Genomic DNA, 17,158 nt, shown 5'->3' on the forward strand with positions numbered 1-17,158 from the left:
GCTAAGACACTAGTGTGGCTAAAACACTAGTGTGGCTAAAACACCAGAGCAGATGAACTATACTCAAGTGGAATCAATAGCAAATATTTAATGTTCCAATGTCTTAGCCACGCCATCAGGATATACATTTGTACAATAAGCAGAATCAATAGCAAATATTTAATAACTCAATGTCTTAGCCACACTGGTGTCTTAGCCACATCAGTGTCTTAGCCACGCCATCAGGATATACATTTGTACAATTACATTCCAATGCTTTAATACCTGATAATTGGCTACAATATTACAGCTAAGACTTTGAGGTAGAAAAGTGGTACTATAGGGCAATTCCAGCCTCACATTTGCAAGGTCTTATGCCTTAGTGGTATAGTGCGCTGCAGTTACTTTTGGGCTGCGGGTTTGATTCCCGCTTGTGCCATTTTTTGGGCTTTTCGGAAATTCTTCAGCGTGTCTTAGCCGTAAGGCTCCAACCGTTTAGTTTACGTTTAAATTTTTTTTGTAAACACACAGTAAATGGTTATAAACGGTTATAAACAGTTTATAAACAGTAAACAAACAGTTAATATGTACAATCACTTTTTCTTTGAGGATCGTGCCAGAATAACTTCCAGAAGGCCTGCGCAAATCCATTGCTTGACGCACATAGCCTCTGTGACAGTCTGTGCCCAGAAAGAGGAGAAAAGATCAGTACACAAGTGTCAAGACGCTGAAAACAGTCATTCCACTGACACGCTTATTGCAGGAATGGCCAGAAAGTCGCGCGCCATACGGCTTATGATGGGAAATGCACCTGCATGCTCCTAAAGAGTTGGAGTCAGTCACAAGATTTGTACAAAAGCAAGGACAGCTCATCTTCCACCAGGTCAGAATAGCACTATGCGGCTCAACTGCACCGCCTTTGCCCGCGAGATACTGCTCAGCTTTGTTCCATCGCAAGACGGATGCAACGGTTGCTTGTAAGGGCTGTGAAACTGCGCACACTTCATCAAGGAAGCTGGTCTTATTCTGCGACTCAGAAGCACAGGGCTTCTCAGGCCTTGATGAGTGTTCTCCTCTGCAGCAGCTGCATACTTGTTATACGCATGCTGGAAGAGCGCGCGAGCCTTCTCGACAAAGTCTGTGCCTAGCCAGTTGAACCACTGAAGGTGCATGGAAGGGTGTAGCACTGACAGATGACGTGTGAGTTCAGTCAGCGTGTATCTGACATTAAAGCAGACGCTTGTACCTGTCGCAATAATTATGTACTGGGAGGCCTTCGCTTTTGTGTAGTATCCAAGCAGCTTGAGCAAACCTGCGGCCGCAGCATTGCGAATGAGTGGGTCCAGCTTCTCATCTTGAGCATTTGCATCCAGCGATTGTTGCATGTACTTGTACATTGGGAGCACATATGGCAGTATTGGCGTGCGCACCACGCTCATGGCTTCTGTCATCTTTGTGAATACCTGTTGGTGTAGGTTGAGTATCACTGAGATGCATAATGACAGTGCTGATGGGTACCGCACCTCGAGTAGCTTTGCAATGCTTGCAAGCATGGTCCAATCATTGGATGTGAGTTTCAGCTCATGCAGCGAAGGGTGAGCATTCACCCACTTCATGATGACCTATGTGTATTCGTAGTAAGTGTCAACCCACAGCTAATAGAAGATAAGACTTACGTCTCTCAGTTCCAGAGCGCGAACAATCATAGTGTGGGTATAATTCCATCGTGTGACAACATTGCAGATCACCATGAGCCGGCGCCGCCGTGCGTTCTCTGCAGTATCTGCTTTATATACCTTGTGCTTGATCTTGTGGAACCTTGAGCGTTGCTGCGGCGAAGACGCGATCTTCGTGCATATGAGGCGGAGCTAAAGCAACATCGATTCCTTAGGTTGAAGTTGAGACCCTCACGCAGGTATGAAATAGGTACATATCTTCTTTACAGGGCTCTGCGCCTTCCATGTTGATTGCCCCAAGTTGCCAAGGTCCTCGTCCTCAAATTCGTCATTGTATTTGCTATCCGAAGAGTTCTCGCCATCATCAAGTTCTTTGTCTTCGGCCTCAAGAGCCTTGAGATCGCCATCTTCTTCCGGGTTGTAATGAAATGGCTCATGCTTGGCGAACTCCTCGTAATAATCTCTCAGTGCCAGGTCATCTGCTTCTGAGAGCTCGTGAAGAAGCTTCTGCACCACAAAGTTAATGACATGTGCGATACAGTGAATCTGGCCGTTTTCGGGATTAAAGTGAATGCCGTACTGCTTCAGAAGCAGCAAAGCGAGGGTACGTGCCATGATGTTGTTGGCTGAGGCGTTGTCCATTGTAACGCTAACAAATTTGTCAAGACCACTGCGCTTCGATCCACCATCAACAAACTCCTTCGCTGCGTACTGGCCTCGGTGCTCCTTGTCTTCAAGATGGCGGAAATCCACCATGCGCTCGATGAGCTCCCAGTCATCATTGATGAAGCTCGCAAGTGTACCTGCAAATGTGAACACCATCTGCGAGGTCGTCCATGAGTCTGTTGAGTATGCAATCTTGGATTTCACTGCCTGTTAGACTGGTGTTAATTAACATATTTGGAAACAAGGATAGCGGCTTACTGAAAGTTCCCACACAACCTTGCCGTGCAATTCTGTGAAGATCTTGGCAAGTGTGTTCCGAACAGTTGTATTCATAGGCAAAGCGTAATTCACTTTGAGGTAGCAGAAAAGGATGGTGAGTGACGGTGCTTCACCTGTCGTGAACAGCAAGTCCTGATCAAGAAGCCACGCGGAGAAGAGTTTGACAAATCTGCCATAAGTCGGAACTACGGCTGGATTGAGCTTGCCCTCTTTAAGGTACGCCACCATCAGCTTCATGCTGGCCTTCAAATTCAAGTCTAAACCTGGAGCACCGGGCTTTGACTCAGATTCATCTCCTTCAACAGCTTGTCCATCCGCTATTGCAGGGTGGTCATGGAGATGGGTCGACAGGTTGCCAAGGTGAGAGAGGCGGGGCTCATCTTCAAATCGAGCACTGTCACCCTTGAGCATACGATTCACTGTGCGAGACCCGATAAGATTACGTGAGTCTGAGCGGCGCATGAGCAGATTGAGGCATGTGTCTCACTTATTGCAGTGCTTGCATTTAAACGTCCAGGGATCACCTTTCCGGGAGCTGGTCGGGACAGGGTCATGATAATGCTGAAGGGCGCTATTCACAGGACCGCGCTTTCCGCCTTTGTCGGCTGCTTCCACCTTCTCAACTTGCCGAAGGGCATTTTGGCCATCCAACTCGCTCCCCGAGGACACCTCTATCTTAGACCCAGCCTTCCTTGCCTTCTTCCTTGGCTACAATACATGCAGAAAGGTTAGTGCATGGATACAAAGTGCGGAAATGTTTGTTACTGACTGGCCACTTGTATTTGTTTGACAATGAACGGCACTTCTGGCCGATGTCCTTGATTGTCCTCTTCTTGCCATGATCTGCAGGTGCACGTATATGCGTCTTGGCCTTCGATGTCTTTTTGCGAACGCTGATGGCTGGCTCCCCTTTGCTTTCATCTGATGTGATGTCGTCGGTGTCAGACTTCGTGACGCTGGTGGCTTTATAGTCGTTGCCACTACCTGAGCCACTATCAGACAAGTCTGACAGCGCCTTGCGCTTCAAGTGGCACAGTGAGCAATACGCTTCTATAATTCTCCAAGGGTAACACTAACCTTCGACTTCCTCCGACGTGTCTCTTCGATGATCTCTTCGCCATCAGAATCGAAGATAACTGATGGCGCGTGAAGATCTTCCACAGCGCGCCTGGGAAGTCGGTATGTCTTGTCACCGGCTTCACCGTCTGATAGCAGGTTAACAGCTGGTGTAGGTGTTATATTGAGACTCTTGAAATGCTGCAGTATGTGCTCACTTTGGGGTTTCAGCAGCTGGTCCAGGGGAAGCTGCCACATGGGCGCAGACTTCTTTTTTCCCATCTTGTCTGCGCTTTTGCCGGCGCCCAACCTCGTCAGCTTGTCTGTGGCATCGCGTGCGTTACCGCCATTACCAGAGGTGGACAGAGCTGTACTGGTCGGCTCCTCGACTACTGAATGGGTCACAGGCTGCGTAGAGCCACCAGCATCATGTTCGACTTCTTGCAAGGCTGGTTGTGTCTCTGCAGCAGGCTACATGTGAATCTGCAGTCAGTATACACACCCGAGGCATCATTTACATAATATTCACCTGTTGGCCGCGCTCACCACAAGCTGTCACAGGATTAAGACAATTGCTAGGGTCAATTGATGGGCGGCCGGAAGCTGCATTGCCACTACATTTCAAGGTTAGTGACCCCTTCATAACAGGCAAAGCAACACCATACCACTTACACAAGAAACTCGAGCTCTTTTATGAGCGATTTGAGCCGAAGCTCGACAACAGCCGACTGCATGGAGGGGTCATCTAGCTTGATCGAGCGAATGTACTCGCACCAAGCTAGCATCCCATACTTCCCACGGGTGACATATTGCATTTGAGGTCCGATACGACAGTCCACTCCGAACAACGCATTGTAGCGATGATTGAAGGTGTGGAACTCGTCTTCACCTTGTGTGCTGGCAAGAATCTTGCTGATTCTGTCGGTTTTTTTTGCAAGAGGGACTGACTCTGGCAATGCTGGTGCAAGGTCCGTGAGCTCTTGAACGAGCTTGCAAATATCTTCAAATGTTGGAGGGCTCATAGGTGAGAAAGGGCGCAGCGTGGTGGAGCATGACATGGGTGTTCAAGGGCTCAAGAAGACAGGTCCGATGTCTTAGCATGCCAGCATGGACCCCCAGGCTGTAAATCTTGCGGAATAAATATATTTTATTATCATGCTTGCTTATCTTGATATCTGGAGTGTTATCAATGAGTTTGCGCCCTAGCAACCCACATCCTGACGCTGTACACACGGTCGCGGCGGCGCGGCAGCCTCTGGTGCTTAGCGCTGTTGTACCATCCAGCTGTCAGGCAGTAGAGCGTGCGCCGCAGCTTGCCATAAACTGGCCATCTCTGCTAGTAAAATAAAGACATATGAGACTCAGAGACCATCACATATTACATGAGAAAACTGTGTGTTTACTGTGTATAAATGTTTACAGCAAGTTTACAAAGCTCCGTGTAAACAAACGGAAACAGTAAACGGTAATAAACGTTTATACACAGTAAACAAACAAAATGGTTGGAGCCTTACTTAGCCGCTCTTGGGCGCTTCTGGTGGCTAGTCTGGTGTAACTTAATAAGTTCCCGTGTCTGGGCCACCGAACTGAATCAGCTCCGGCCTCGCAGCATGCACACACACTCATCTCACACGGCTTCACTCGAACAGACCGTAACCAGCCCGCTGTTGACAACATCACCACTTCAAACTTGTTTCTCGCAAATGAAGCTCTTCTTGACTCCGTGAAACGGCAGGGGGTGGACAATCTCACACGACTTGTTATGAAGCCCGACGACAACAGCGACGATGTCCAGACTGCCGAGATCACATAGATTGGGGAAATCCGGCATGACAACTTCAAGCTGCTCCCAGACGGCGGCTAGTTCCCCTCTTGGCAGATGCCCCTATCCAAGGCTAAGGCCTCTGCCATTATCATGTGCCCCACTGCTGCCCCATTCAACAAAGGCTGGGACAACATTAAGCAGGCCAATTTGCGTGTACAAAACTCAAAGAAGACTCATGGATCAAAGATTGGGAACAGCATCTGGAGTGATAAGGACAATGGTATCAAGGTCAGGCATGCATTGTTCAAGGTAAGCACATTTTACCCTGTGTCGTCACTGCACTTCACTGATGAACTACCCCAGAGAGAGGGCAATGAAACCATTAAGGGTGCGCATTTACTGTCCCCAGTTCCAACTCACTGCTTACTCCTATGCTCCTCACCCATCAGACCCTTTCATTGACACCTGGCCAGTCAAATCGGAGGCGAAGGCCGCCCTTCAAGATATGGCCAACGAGACGCAATTCAAGTGGCAGATCAACATCATCCCTGCATTTGATGCCAACGACAGCCTCATCCCGCCGGAGGATTATGAAAGATGTCTGAAGGGCGCCATCGTCGCTATCAAAGTGTCCATTGCTCACCAACATCTTGGCAGGTCAGCCAATTCCGACAATTACTACGCTGACCTCCTCGAACTGAAGGTCCTGAAGGAATCCGTATCTGTTATCGCGTCTCCGGCGAAACGTCGCCTGGCAGAGGAAGCAGAGAAATTGGCCAAGCGTACAAGGCTCGAATAATCATGTATTTTATGTACAAACAAAATGAATCACTATCGGTGTGCCCAAAACTGAACTGACTGTGCCAACGCGCATGCTCTTTGCACAAGACCCGCGGCCAACGGGCGCCCTTCAAGTTTATAAATATTTGTGCCAGCATGAATTGTGCACTAAATTAGCTACTTGTACTACAATTAAATGTTTTTATTTATGTTTCAAGGTCGCTTCCGACTGTGGGCTGCCGAATGGATTTGACTTTAAGTTGTGAGGGTTGAAGATCCATACTGGGCAAGCTGCGGTCGTGTAAGCGTCTCTCCAACACAAGTGGGAGTGGTTATTGAATGTTTAGTAAGAGCTATTGGTGAATATTATGGGCGGAAATTGTGTCAATAATCACAGAGGCAGGTGGGGAATTTTCAGGCACGGGTGACTCAGAGTTGTCCAGCCGGCCGGCGTGTGTATTCCAGCAGAGCTGCATCCGCTCTCGATCTTTCATCATGCGTTGCGAACGCTTACGATTTGCAACCAGTTAGCATCTTCGGCATCTAAGTTGGTGCAGAGTGTAGTGATACAGCACTACACTCTCAACTTCCACGAGCACGAAGTGGGGTGGCCGCAGTCCAGTTTGGTCAGGGCGCGCACGAGTCACTATGTCGGCTGAAGGACAGAGTCATGCACAGTATCTGAAATTCTATCTCTGCGGAACGATACCATCCGCGTGATTAGTCAGTTTCAAGTGCCTTCGCTCTTGTCGGTTTCAGCGCACCTTGGTTCCTACAGAAGGCTGACAGGGAGATCGCAAAGTGACCCTGATGGCGCCGCGCAGTAAACTCGCTATTAACAACACTTTCTCTCTGTCGTAACCTACTGCAGCAAAACTACAGCTGCTCCGCAAGTTGAGATGAGGCACAGTGAAGGTCGAAAGCGAAAAGATTAATATACGCGTCGACATCTATCTCTTTTGGTAGCACTGGGACCAATGACTAACTCCATAAGTGTCCGCCTCAATTACTTTACGAGTGCCTCCAATGAGCTGTGCAGACAGTGAAGGCATTTTGGTCGATCCAAAACGGACATGGGGCGGCAATCCTTTGAATAATCATCTGGAACAGAGATGGGCTTGCTCTACGGAAGGCTTCAACTTTCAAGGCATCCTACACACAGCAATCGAAGAGTCTGTACAAACAGACAGAGCAAGTTCTAGACATGAGCCACTGCTACCATAGTCCTACCAGTACAACAACCAACTATTCAGTTTCAGTCAAGCTAGGGCACACGATCGCTGCACACTCGAGTACCTTTGGCTTCTAGACTTTGAGGGTGGCGAAGCCGACGGCGTTCTGGTCGAACAAGAACGTGGTGTAGACATTCTTCATGAACGCATCGCCAAGAAGCCAGGTGTTGTCATCGAGACCGAGGCTCCTGCTTGCGACGGCGAGCGCGCCAGCGCACAGGTTACTGCCAACCGGACCGAGGTTGAAGCTGCAGGGCGTGATCAGCACAGACTGCAATGCGACACCACTCAAACTCACTTGGCTTCAGTGACCTCCCAGGCCTTGCCTCCCCAGTTGAAGGTGACAGTCAAAAGCGAGCCACAGGGGTAGGTGTAGTATCCGTGTTCATAGTCAAATTCGAAGCTGCCTGGGATCGCCGTGTAGAAGGCGCTGATATGGGCCTGCGGAGCGTACATGAGTGTCGTACCCGAGTCAATGATCGTGTTCAAGCCACTGTTTGTGGTCGTGGTGCCGACGAGGCTCTTCGCGCTGGTCGCCTGCCAAAATCCTGTCGACATGTCGACGCCGTGGTACTCAATCGGGCCAGTATACTTTGAGGTGTCAGTGCCACCGAAGTACAGCTCCGAGCCAGTCGAGGCCAACATGAAGCCGAACTCACCTGCACTGGCTTTGCCCTGGTTTATCAGCATGTTGAAGAACGTGGTCTGGTACGGGGCGCACAGAAAGCGTCAGTGTGCCGTACAAGGAGCAGAAGAGATAGAAGAAGACATACCCCGCTGAGAGATGAGAGATGAGGGTAGGCAAGGCCCAAGATTCTGTCAAGCTGGCTGTTAGCGAAGGAGTTCGAGAGCGAAGTGACTGGAGAGAAGTATTGGCCGGTGGCAGTGAGCCCAGCGACAGCCACTACAAGGGGACATCAGCTGAGCTCCATGGTCATAAATCCCGGGCGGCGTACCATCGTCGGAGTAGATGGGACCAGTGACAGTCGATTGGTCACCGTACACAATTGTGAAGGTGCTGCTCTGCTGGGCAGAGGTGGAAGACTTTGACGCATCGTACTTGTTCTTGCCGGTGCAGATCGAGTCCGTGCAGGATGTGCTGGGGACCCACAGGTCGGACGAGCCGGTGTCAAAGTCGATGGTGAAGGGCTGGCCGGGAGTACCGATGGCAATCGGACCCACCCACTCGACGTCTTGGTCGTCAGCGAGGGCCTCGATGCCAATGGCACGCTTCTCGGAGGAGGGAGGGACAGTGACAAAGTCCTTGATCTCCGAGCCCTCGGGAAGACTATCCATGTTTGCCAGCAGGTTCCGAAGGTTCCTCTGGTATTTGCTGCAAAAAGCAGGGCAGAGCACAGTCAGTAACGGCGGTGCGATGCAGGGAGCGATGGGGAACGTACTTCTGAGTCTTGACGCCGTCCAAGATCGCCTTCTCGTGGTCGAAGGTCCCATCAGCACGGGTCAGCATGCTGCGCTCCCCCAGTGCAACCTTGACACCGGGTGCGTGGACGACGGGGCTCGCGGTGGCGAGAAGGGCGATGGCCACAGAGATCAAGGTCGCTTTGCAGAACATGGTGCAGAGGCAGGCGAAGGCTGAAGAGGCAGGCAGGAGCAGGAGATCCTGTTGGTCTGCAGATAGCTCTTGGTCGTGCTTTTATGTGCCCTCGACACTTTGACCTATGTGCCTATCTTGGAAGGCATGTATCACTGCAGGGAAGCTTGGTGCACAGACTGCCCTAAACCATTTGTTAGTGTCTCCGGATGGACATGACTAGACCGCCAAACGTGATGGTCAGATACCATTGCGCCTGACGGCTGATTGCTGCGTCCACATGCAGTTGTGTAGGGCGAGAACAATACGCACCCCAGTATCTCATCATGGGAAATCGGGCATTGATAGAGCAGTATGCAGAACAACGGCGTGCCCTTCGTCGTGATGTCACGGAAGAAGTCCAGTTATCATCATCGAACCACTGGTCAAGTGATGGCTCTAATATGCGCTTATTCAACAGCCACGGGCAAAAATACGTCGTGATGACGTACAGCTCTGAAGTCGCGCACGGCTTTTACTTCTATTTTGCCACCAGCATGAGCACCACGTTACAACGTAGGTTTTATGGACATACACGTAGAGCCTAGGTCAGCTCGTCGCAATGTTGTGGACTTGGCCTGACCGTTGAGACATATCAAGAATGCATGCTAGCGGGATGGACTTCGCGTCGATGTATGTTGCTATGTAGCCCTAGTTCAAGATTTTGCTCAATACACTTTAAGAAACAAGTCGTCTATTTTTGCCTACTCTTTTGTGTTGAAGAACTTGAATTGGACCGGCAAGCTTGGAGCTCATTGACACATGCCCTGGATATTACTCAAATGTGCATAGCAGGGCAGATCTTTATTCGCTACACTGCACGGGCAAATGAAAAATTGCATCTCATTTGCTGTTCCTTGTTCTCTTACCTGCTTAGTACGACGCGTCGCATGATGTACAGAAAGTGGTATCATGAGTTGACTCCCAGTTCAGAGACCACTGCGACTACTTCGACTGGTAGAGATGGAAGTACCTGTACAGCGAATAGATAGCCATCAATAAGCATCACAGCACTTGTTGGAGTTAAGCTGATCACTGAGCTTACCAAGACCTATATACGTATAGTAACCTGTCATATAGAATGAGTCTGTAAATGCGCGAAGCGGCAATTCTGGAGTGTTATGCAGTTGATGTGGCATGCGGTGGATCACGGGGTTTTCCGTTTTCCAGCGCTACATGACTGGGCGCCTCTGTCCGCCAGAGGTGTGGCGTATGTTATTCTATTCAATAGTCTCGGAGACTGTGGATTGAAGCAGCGTTCGTATGTTAGTCGAGGTAAAGTTCGCGTACATGTAGCTATGCTTCCCAGCTGGCGGGCAGAAAGTACGAGCAGGTGCTGTGGCGGCCCGAGTTGCACGACGAAGAAATGATGACAAAAGATATGGAAGACCCAATAGCTGAGAAAAATAGACGTCCTAGCCGAACATTGGCAAGCCAAGTTTAGCACTTTGTCCTTAGCGCAATATCTGTGTTCATCTATGCCGTCGGTTAATTCGGTCTCGACCCTCGGAGATGTCATCATGGCATTGCTCGCTACCGAGTACGACATTGCACCCTGTACCACAAATGACATTTGCTTAATGTTTTCTACCTGGAAGGTGTTTGCCGTGGCGGAGCCGAAAGAGAAACCGTTGTGGCGGCCGCCTTCCAATTCTGCATGTCTAGAATCCGCCGCTCTATGAGTCCACAGAACCGCTTCGGCAGCCACAAATAGATCCAGAGTCGTCTGATTAAATGCCAATTAGCGAGTTTATAACATCGCATAGTAGACCGGTGCAACGAAGGACCGCTACGCGAGTATCAGAAGAGGGAATCATCATGTTAAGCATGCGAACAGGTGACCACGCAGCATATTTGTGCCGCAACGTCTGCAGTTCCGGGCATGCGTCTGCGCACTGTGACGCTTTCTCGGCGTCTGCGCAAGTCTGTAGCTGTACGGGAACGTCGTTCCCCAACAAGATCCCTATTTTCATTTGTCCCCGTTAAGTTCTGAAGGCTATGTTTGCGGAACATGGATCACCTTGAGCGCGGAGCAACGTTGCGTACTAGTTTCTGAGTGCAACTCTTGAGATGATTGGTCTTCACTGCTCGCAATCGCGAAGCGATTTCCATTTCATTGAGCTGGCTAGCAGTGGAATTTGGGGGTCAAATTGTGTCTGGTCGTGCGCGTTTTTGAGTTATAAGGCGTCAGCGCGACCCGGAGGTGTGGATCCCTATTTGTTGGAAGACTATTCGGGAATGGCGAACAAAGGTTCCCAAAGAGGAGCAGGTCCCTCATGAAGAAAGTATGTCAGCGCATTTTGACAGTAAACTGAGCCTGTGAGCCAGCTGCTCGAATTTCCTGAGAGAATCATTGTTAAAGGAATGCCCGGAGATACTTACGCACAGCAACGTCGCAAAGTACGCAGAGTCATAAATGCTCCATAGCACTACGCGCTGATGTCAGCCTTCAGCAGTCAGCTCTAAGCTGGCAACTCTAGCGCTTTTAATTTGTATGCAATCCACTATGCCATCATGGCGTTCGACGTCGAACAGGTCAACGCGGAGGATGCATCAACTGCATAGCGGCGTCACCGGAACCTGTGTGGAAGGCACAGCAAAAGAGGAGTCTCGCTACCTCAGTACCGTGGAGTCAAAGAAAGGAGGCGGCGGTAGAGAGGACTCAGTGATCTCACAGTACACCGCCCCTCAATGCGCTCGAGCTCATCGGGGATGAACAGCTTCTGAATCAGCGTCTACAGACTAAGTGGCCACACCATATTGTCAGACACAGCATGACTACTCACATCAAGACAGTATTGTTTTGGTCCGCGACTCAGAGCTGTGGTGTGCTGGCACCACCTTGCAAGCGTCGGATGAGCGTTCGCGGCTGCGAGTGCCTAGCTGGCACCGTAAAGCTCGGCGTAACTTTGATCGCACGAAAATACATAAATCTGGTTACTTATTTGACATCATCAAAGTGAACCGTCACTTTCCGCCTGGATGAGGCCCGAACGAAAGCAGCCACAGGCGCCTACTTTGTGCTGGACGGCCGTATTTGGCAACCCTGGTGTTCAGCGGGAGACGTCGGCACCGGCCAGCCTTTCAGGAGCTCGCAAGATGCAACAATATCTGCAGATACTTTGGCGCATAGTATATTACGGATTCAGATATAATTTAAACCATGGTTAGCACTGCGGCAAAGGCGCTTCCACTGGAAGCGCTATGGCATCAGCCTGAACCTCGACGTTTATTTCGATTGTCCCAGACTGGTGCGTTGCATTGATGACTACCTGCTTCATGGCGTTGTTTGGATGCGAGGGCTGCATGAGAGAAACTTGTATAGAGGACAGTGCCGGCCTGCCGGCCTTGAAAGCACCATCCAGGTTGAAACGAACAAGGACCAGGCAATTGGCAAGTCCAGCGAGCGGAGCGGACTTTCCATGGGTTAGCACAAGTCACTTAGACATGTCTGAGACATACCACGGATATGCAAGCGAGCGTTGCGGGTGGACCTTGAGTAAGATAAGTGGCCATGATGATTGCACTCGATGTGCTGACGTAGATCGGATTGTGAACTGTGTGGAGATTGTTATGACAGAGGTTTCTTAGCAAGCCTGAGGCTTGTCTGATCGCCTTATCCGCAGATGAGGTTAGAGCAGAATAAAGAAACATGAATTTACGAAAGAGCTGAAAGCTGAAGTTCTACTGTACATGCGCGGGGTATATATACTACTGCTCATCCTAACCTAAGGACTAGTCTACTAGTCAAAGGGACTGCGGGTGAGTCAGTGGAGCTGCGCTCTATGAGTCGACGAAGGCTGTACTACTAAACTAGAGTCAGAGACGAAAAAGGAAATGATATCCCATGCCACCATGCCCATCATAACATTACCCCCTAATCTACCTTCGAGCAATGATCGAAATTAGTTGAGAGCCCAGATCTCCTCCTGAACTCGCGCGACTGCGTCCTCGAGAGCTTTCTTGGCGATTATGAGTGACTTGGATTGTTTGCTGCGGCGGCGGCGTTCGCGCTTGAGCTGCCTCTTCGAAACCTTTGCAGGAGTCGGCTAATCTGAGAGCGCGCTCGGAGATGTCCAGCTGGGATCGACGATGTCGAGGGATTTGTCGTGGGAGGCGAAGTGGACCGACTTCTTGGTGGAGATGTTGCGGTTGGACTCATACGATGGGGGTGACGGCGACTCCTGCGAAGAGGATGGCTGGTCTCGAAATGCCCGAAAGGACTGACTGGCCGATAGAAAGGACTGGCTGGATGACGAAGAAGTGAGGTGTTCGGAGAGGGGTCGAGAGTAGGTTGGCGTCGGGTTGGGCATGGGTTCGAAGTCGTTGAATAGGTAGGCGAAATGGATTGAGGGCCCGAATTGATAGCGATGAGCAGTGTTGACGATGCGAGATGCCAATGGGTGTGTTTCAGAATAATTGGCGAAGTCTCTCCATGCCTCTAGATGCTCTGTGTCTGTCCTCCCAATTTGCGTCCTGAGCCTTGCAAGCCCTTCGTTGTTGATGTGCACCAAGTTTGCAGCGTCGCGATGAGTGTCGGTAAAATGTTCGTTGAGGGCGTGGAAACTTGTGACAGTCCTTGCAAATATCTTCGTGGCATTGTCCTCTTCCTCGGCAAATTGCGAGAGGAGCTTGCAGGCACTGTAGTCGTTGCGAATTTCGGTGATTCGCTGGAGGTAAGTGGTTTCATGGTATCTTCGTTCATTTTCTTCGGCACTGGCGCCGCTCCAGTCCCAGTGGGACTCAGAGTGCTCGTCGACGGGGATGGTGCTTTCGTGTGAGTCCGGAGTGGGTGCATGGGATGGGACGAGGTTGTTGTTGGAGACATTGGCATCGTATGCGTGCTGGGCGTTGGAGAGTTCAATGGAAGACGGGCTGCGGATGCGAATTTGCGAGGTGGATTCTGTGAGGGTGGAGACAGGGACGCGCTCGAAGATGGTGGCGAGAGTGGAAGACATTGTTTCGTAGAGAGGTGAGGCTGGTTTGGAGACTTGAAACTTGTTGTAGCTGCGACTGGGGTTGTCTTGGCTGGAGAACGAATAGGCAGATTATGCCTTCTTTTATACGCGTTCAGAATATCTTGGGCATTCTTTAGATGGGACTCAGGTTCCCAGGAGTTCTCTGCTTGTGGCTGTTCTTTCCACTTGACTAGGTATTGGACATAGCCATAGGATGTCTTGTGATTGAGTATCGCCTCGACTTCATGTTCTTCATGGCCGTCGATGATCTCTGGAGGCTGTTCTATGAAATTGGGGCCATGCTGCTTGGTTTCATGATACGGGGTGAGAAGCGAGGCGTGGAAGACATCATGAAGTTTTCGCTGCCCTCGAAGATTGAGTTTGTATACCAAAGGTCCTAGAACCTCTTTGATTCTGAATGGTCCCTGACGTTTGGGTGCGAGTTTCTTGAAGGGATAACCATCTTGGAAGTTTGTCATTTCAAGCCAGACCTTCTGACCTTTCAGGAACGGTGAAAACTTCCTGTAAGCTCTTGAGGCCATGCGATGCTGTGCTTGGTCTAAGGCAGCGTGGGCCTCTTCATGTGCGCGAGTCCGTTCTAGAAGCCATTGTTGTATGGATGGAACCTTAGTCTTGGAAAAAGCTGTGGGGATGATCCTTGGGTGTGAGCCATACATGAGATAGAATGGCGAATGCTTTGTGGCGCTGTGTTCTCAATTGTTGAACACCACTTCCATATTGGGAAGAAGCTGTGCCCAGCTGTGCGGATTGTTCTGGCAGAAAATTCTGATGTACGCTTCTACCTCTTGATTGGCTCGTTCTGTTTGACCGTCGGTCTGAGGATGGTATGCGGTGCTCATTCGTTCTTGTACTCCGGTTAGCTTTCACAATTCTCTCATGACTTGGGAGTCGAATTGCGGACCCCGGTCCGTGAGAAAGACGTCTGGTAGTCCGAATCTTCGGTAGACATATTGATGGTAGAGTTTGGCTGTGCCTAGCGCGTCTATCTTCTCCGTGCAAGGGCAAAGAATTACCCCCTTCGTAGAATCATGGTCTATCACGACCATTTGAGCATTATATCCGTGAGATGCCGGGAGGTGTGTGATGAAGTTGCAGGTTGTGAATGCGAATGGACGGTCGCGTTGAGTAAATTTGATCAGTTGGAGAGGTGGGATAGTTGGCTGATGATTAATTTTCATTTGCTTGCATTTTGCGCAACCTCGGACGTAATTTGAGATGAAGGTTTGCATGCTTGGCCAAAAATATTTGCGTCGGATGAGTTCTCCTGTTTTCCATTGTCCAGGGTGTCCAGTTCTAGGGGAATCATGGTAGGAGGATACGATGTGGCGTCGTAGTGCTTGATTTGCTGGTATGTAGCATTGTTCCTTATAAAAGAGTAGTCCGTCTCTTTCTTCCCATTGATCCGTGTTTGACTTGAAGGGAAATGCGTCTGTTTTTCCTAGTCGTGCTGATCGGACTTGTTCAGCAATGTCGTCATGTGTAAGATGTTTTTGAATGTCTTCTGCCAATTTATAATCCACGCTAGAAGTGGGTGCTTCGATTTCGATGTCAGAAATGATTGCTTCTTCGGTGAATAATGAGTCTGGTAGGAGGATTGTGGCGACAAATTTGTCTTCGGGTAGTAACACTTCTTCTGTATTGTCGAATTTTGCATCAGCTGGTGCAGGAGCCCTTGTCATGGCGTCCGCTTGGATGAGTCTGGTGCCTGCATGGTGTTCAAGTTCATAATTGAACTGGGACATGAATAGTTGCCATCTTGCTTGTCGTCTATTCAGTCGTTGTGGAGATCGGAAGTACGTGAGGTTCTTGTGATCGGTGAGGATCTTCGTGGCGCTTGGGTTTTTGTACTTGGCTTCTTTGACGAGTCGGTTAAATTCGACGTTGTAGTCATTGACTGAGTCGAAGTCTGACTGCATTATTCTGTCAAGTTTTACGATAGCGTCAACTTCGCTGTCCACCTTCTGAAAGGCTTTGGCGAAGTCTTCCTTGAATTTGGTCCATGTGGGCCAAGTTGTGCTGGCTTCGTATTCGTCAAACTTGGTGCAACACCAGTCGTGTGGCTTCTTCTCGGTGTTGTTGAGTACAAAGAGAATTTTCTTTGCATCCTTGGTTGTGTCTTTGCCTTTAAAGTAGATGTCGCAGTCTTTCAGGAAGTCTTGAATTCGCTGCGTGCCATCGAACTTCTGAGGCTTCGGAGTAGGGGCATGTTCGTTTGCTTTTTGAAGTGCCTCAATCATTTCTCGCATGAGAGTATTTGTGTCTGCCATTGTGGAGGGTGTCTGAAGTTGTCTGGTAACTTCGTATATTTCTTCTGTTGGATTTTGGGCTCGTGCGCTTGCACGCACATGTCTCGGGATGACTCAGATTCCTATTGGACAGTATTTTATTAGATAGTGCGTTCGTTATTTTGTTCCTGACTCACCAGTTGCTAAGGCACCTGCCGCTTTCCTTATTTACTTGCTTTTCCCTGTCGTGCACGCTCAGAGACTTCCCTTCTTCTGAGCGTGCGTATATCCTCTCATTATGGACACTGTAGGGTACTGACTGTATTGCAGTACGGACTGAGCGTCTGTTCTGCTAGGTAAATACATCTCAGAGACTTCCCTTCTTCTGAGCTACGGACTGAGGGTCCGTTCTGCCAGCCTCAAGCGCGCCCGACAGTCGAAGCCGGGCTCTGCGTGTGAGAAACTCACTGCGAAGAGTTTCTAGAGGTTATGAGCCCCGAGAGGCTTTGACTTTGTCATTGTCAGCTCTCGATCTTCCCTCGTCTCTCATTTCGGTTACCGGTGTATGCCGCCGCGTCGTGCTAGTCCACAACGCCCCTGTAAAGACGCTTCGCACGTATTCGACAAGGACGACGTTCTTGATCGCTGGTACAATCCGGACGCGTCTGACAGAACTTTCTGGGTTCCCTGCGAAGATCAACCTTGCGCTAATCGAGAAAATCGTCCTCTTGGCCAGTGTGACGAGCCTTAGGCCGCTCACATTGATCAGCCGCAACTCACGCTCATTGCCAATCACGGTAACACCCCCTCTTCCTCGACTGTTGTCCCCCCAAACACCCCACCTTCTGGCAATCCACCTGTCTCCCGGTCCACTATGCCAAGTGTGGCTGACACAATCCACAAGGCGTTTGGATCTGTACCTACGCTCAA

At 49.9% G+C, this 17,158-nt stretch overlaps 2 protein-coding genes across 2 annotated transcripts; one reads left to right on the forward strand and one right to left on the reverse strand.

Annotated features, from left to right (window-relative positions):
* Nucleotides 1–5,535: 5,535 nt before the first annotated feature.
* Nucleotides 5,536–6,220, forward strand: PHACADRAFT_23726 (uncharacterized protein; the record flags this gene model as incomplete). Its single annotated transcript, XM_007389500.1, has 3 exons — nt 5,536–5,730; nt 5,785–5,809; nt 5,871–6,220. 3 exons carry the CDS (start codon nt 5,536–5,538, stop codon nt 6,218–6,220), a joined length of 570 nt encoding a protein of 189 aa, XP_007389562.1.
* Nucleotides 6,221–7,304: 1,084 nt separating this feature from the next.
* PHACADRAFT_203568 (uncharacterized protein) lies at nt 7,305–9,006 on the reverse strand (the record flags this gene model as incomplete). The annotated part of the gene is made up of 5 exons (XM_007389756.1): nt 7,305–7,681; nt 7,732–8,138; nt 8,207–8,337; nt 8,390–8,766; nt 8,834–9,006. 5 exons carry the CDS (start codon nt 9,004–9,006, stop codon nt 7,507–7,509), a joined length of 1,263 nt encoding a protein of 420 aa, XP_007389818.1. The 3' UTR covers nt 7,305–7,506.
* Nucleotides 9,007–17,158: the final 8,152 nt, after the last annotated feature.

This window comes from Phanerochaete carnosa (assembly GCF_000300595.1).
Source record: "Phanerochaete carnosa HHB-10118-sp unplaced genomic scaffold PHACAscaffold_1, whole genome shotgun sequence".
In the NCBI taxonomy this organism is placed as follows: domain Eukaryota; kingdom Fungi; phylum Basidiomycota; class Agaricomycetes; order Polyporales; family Phanerochaetaceae; genus Phanerochaete; species Phanerochaete carnosa.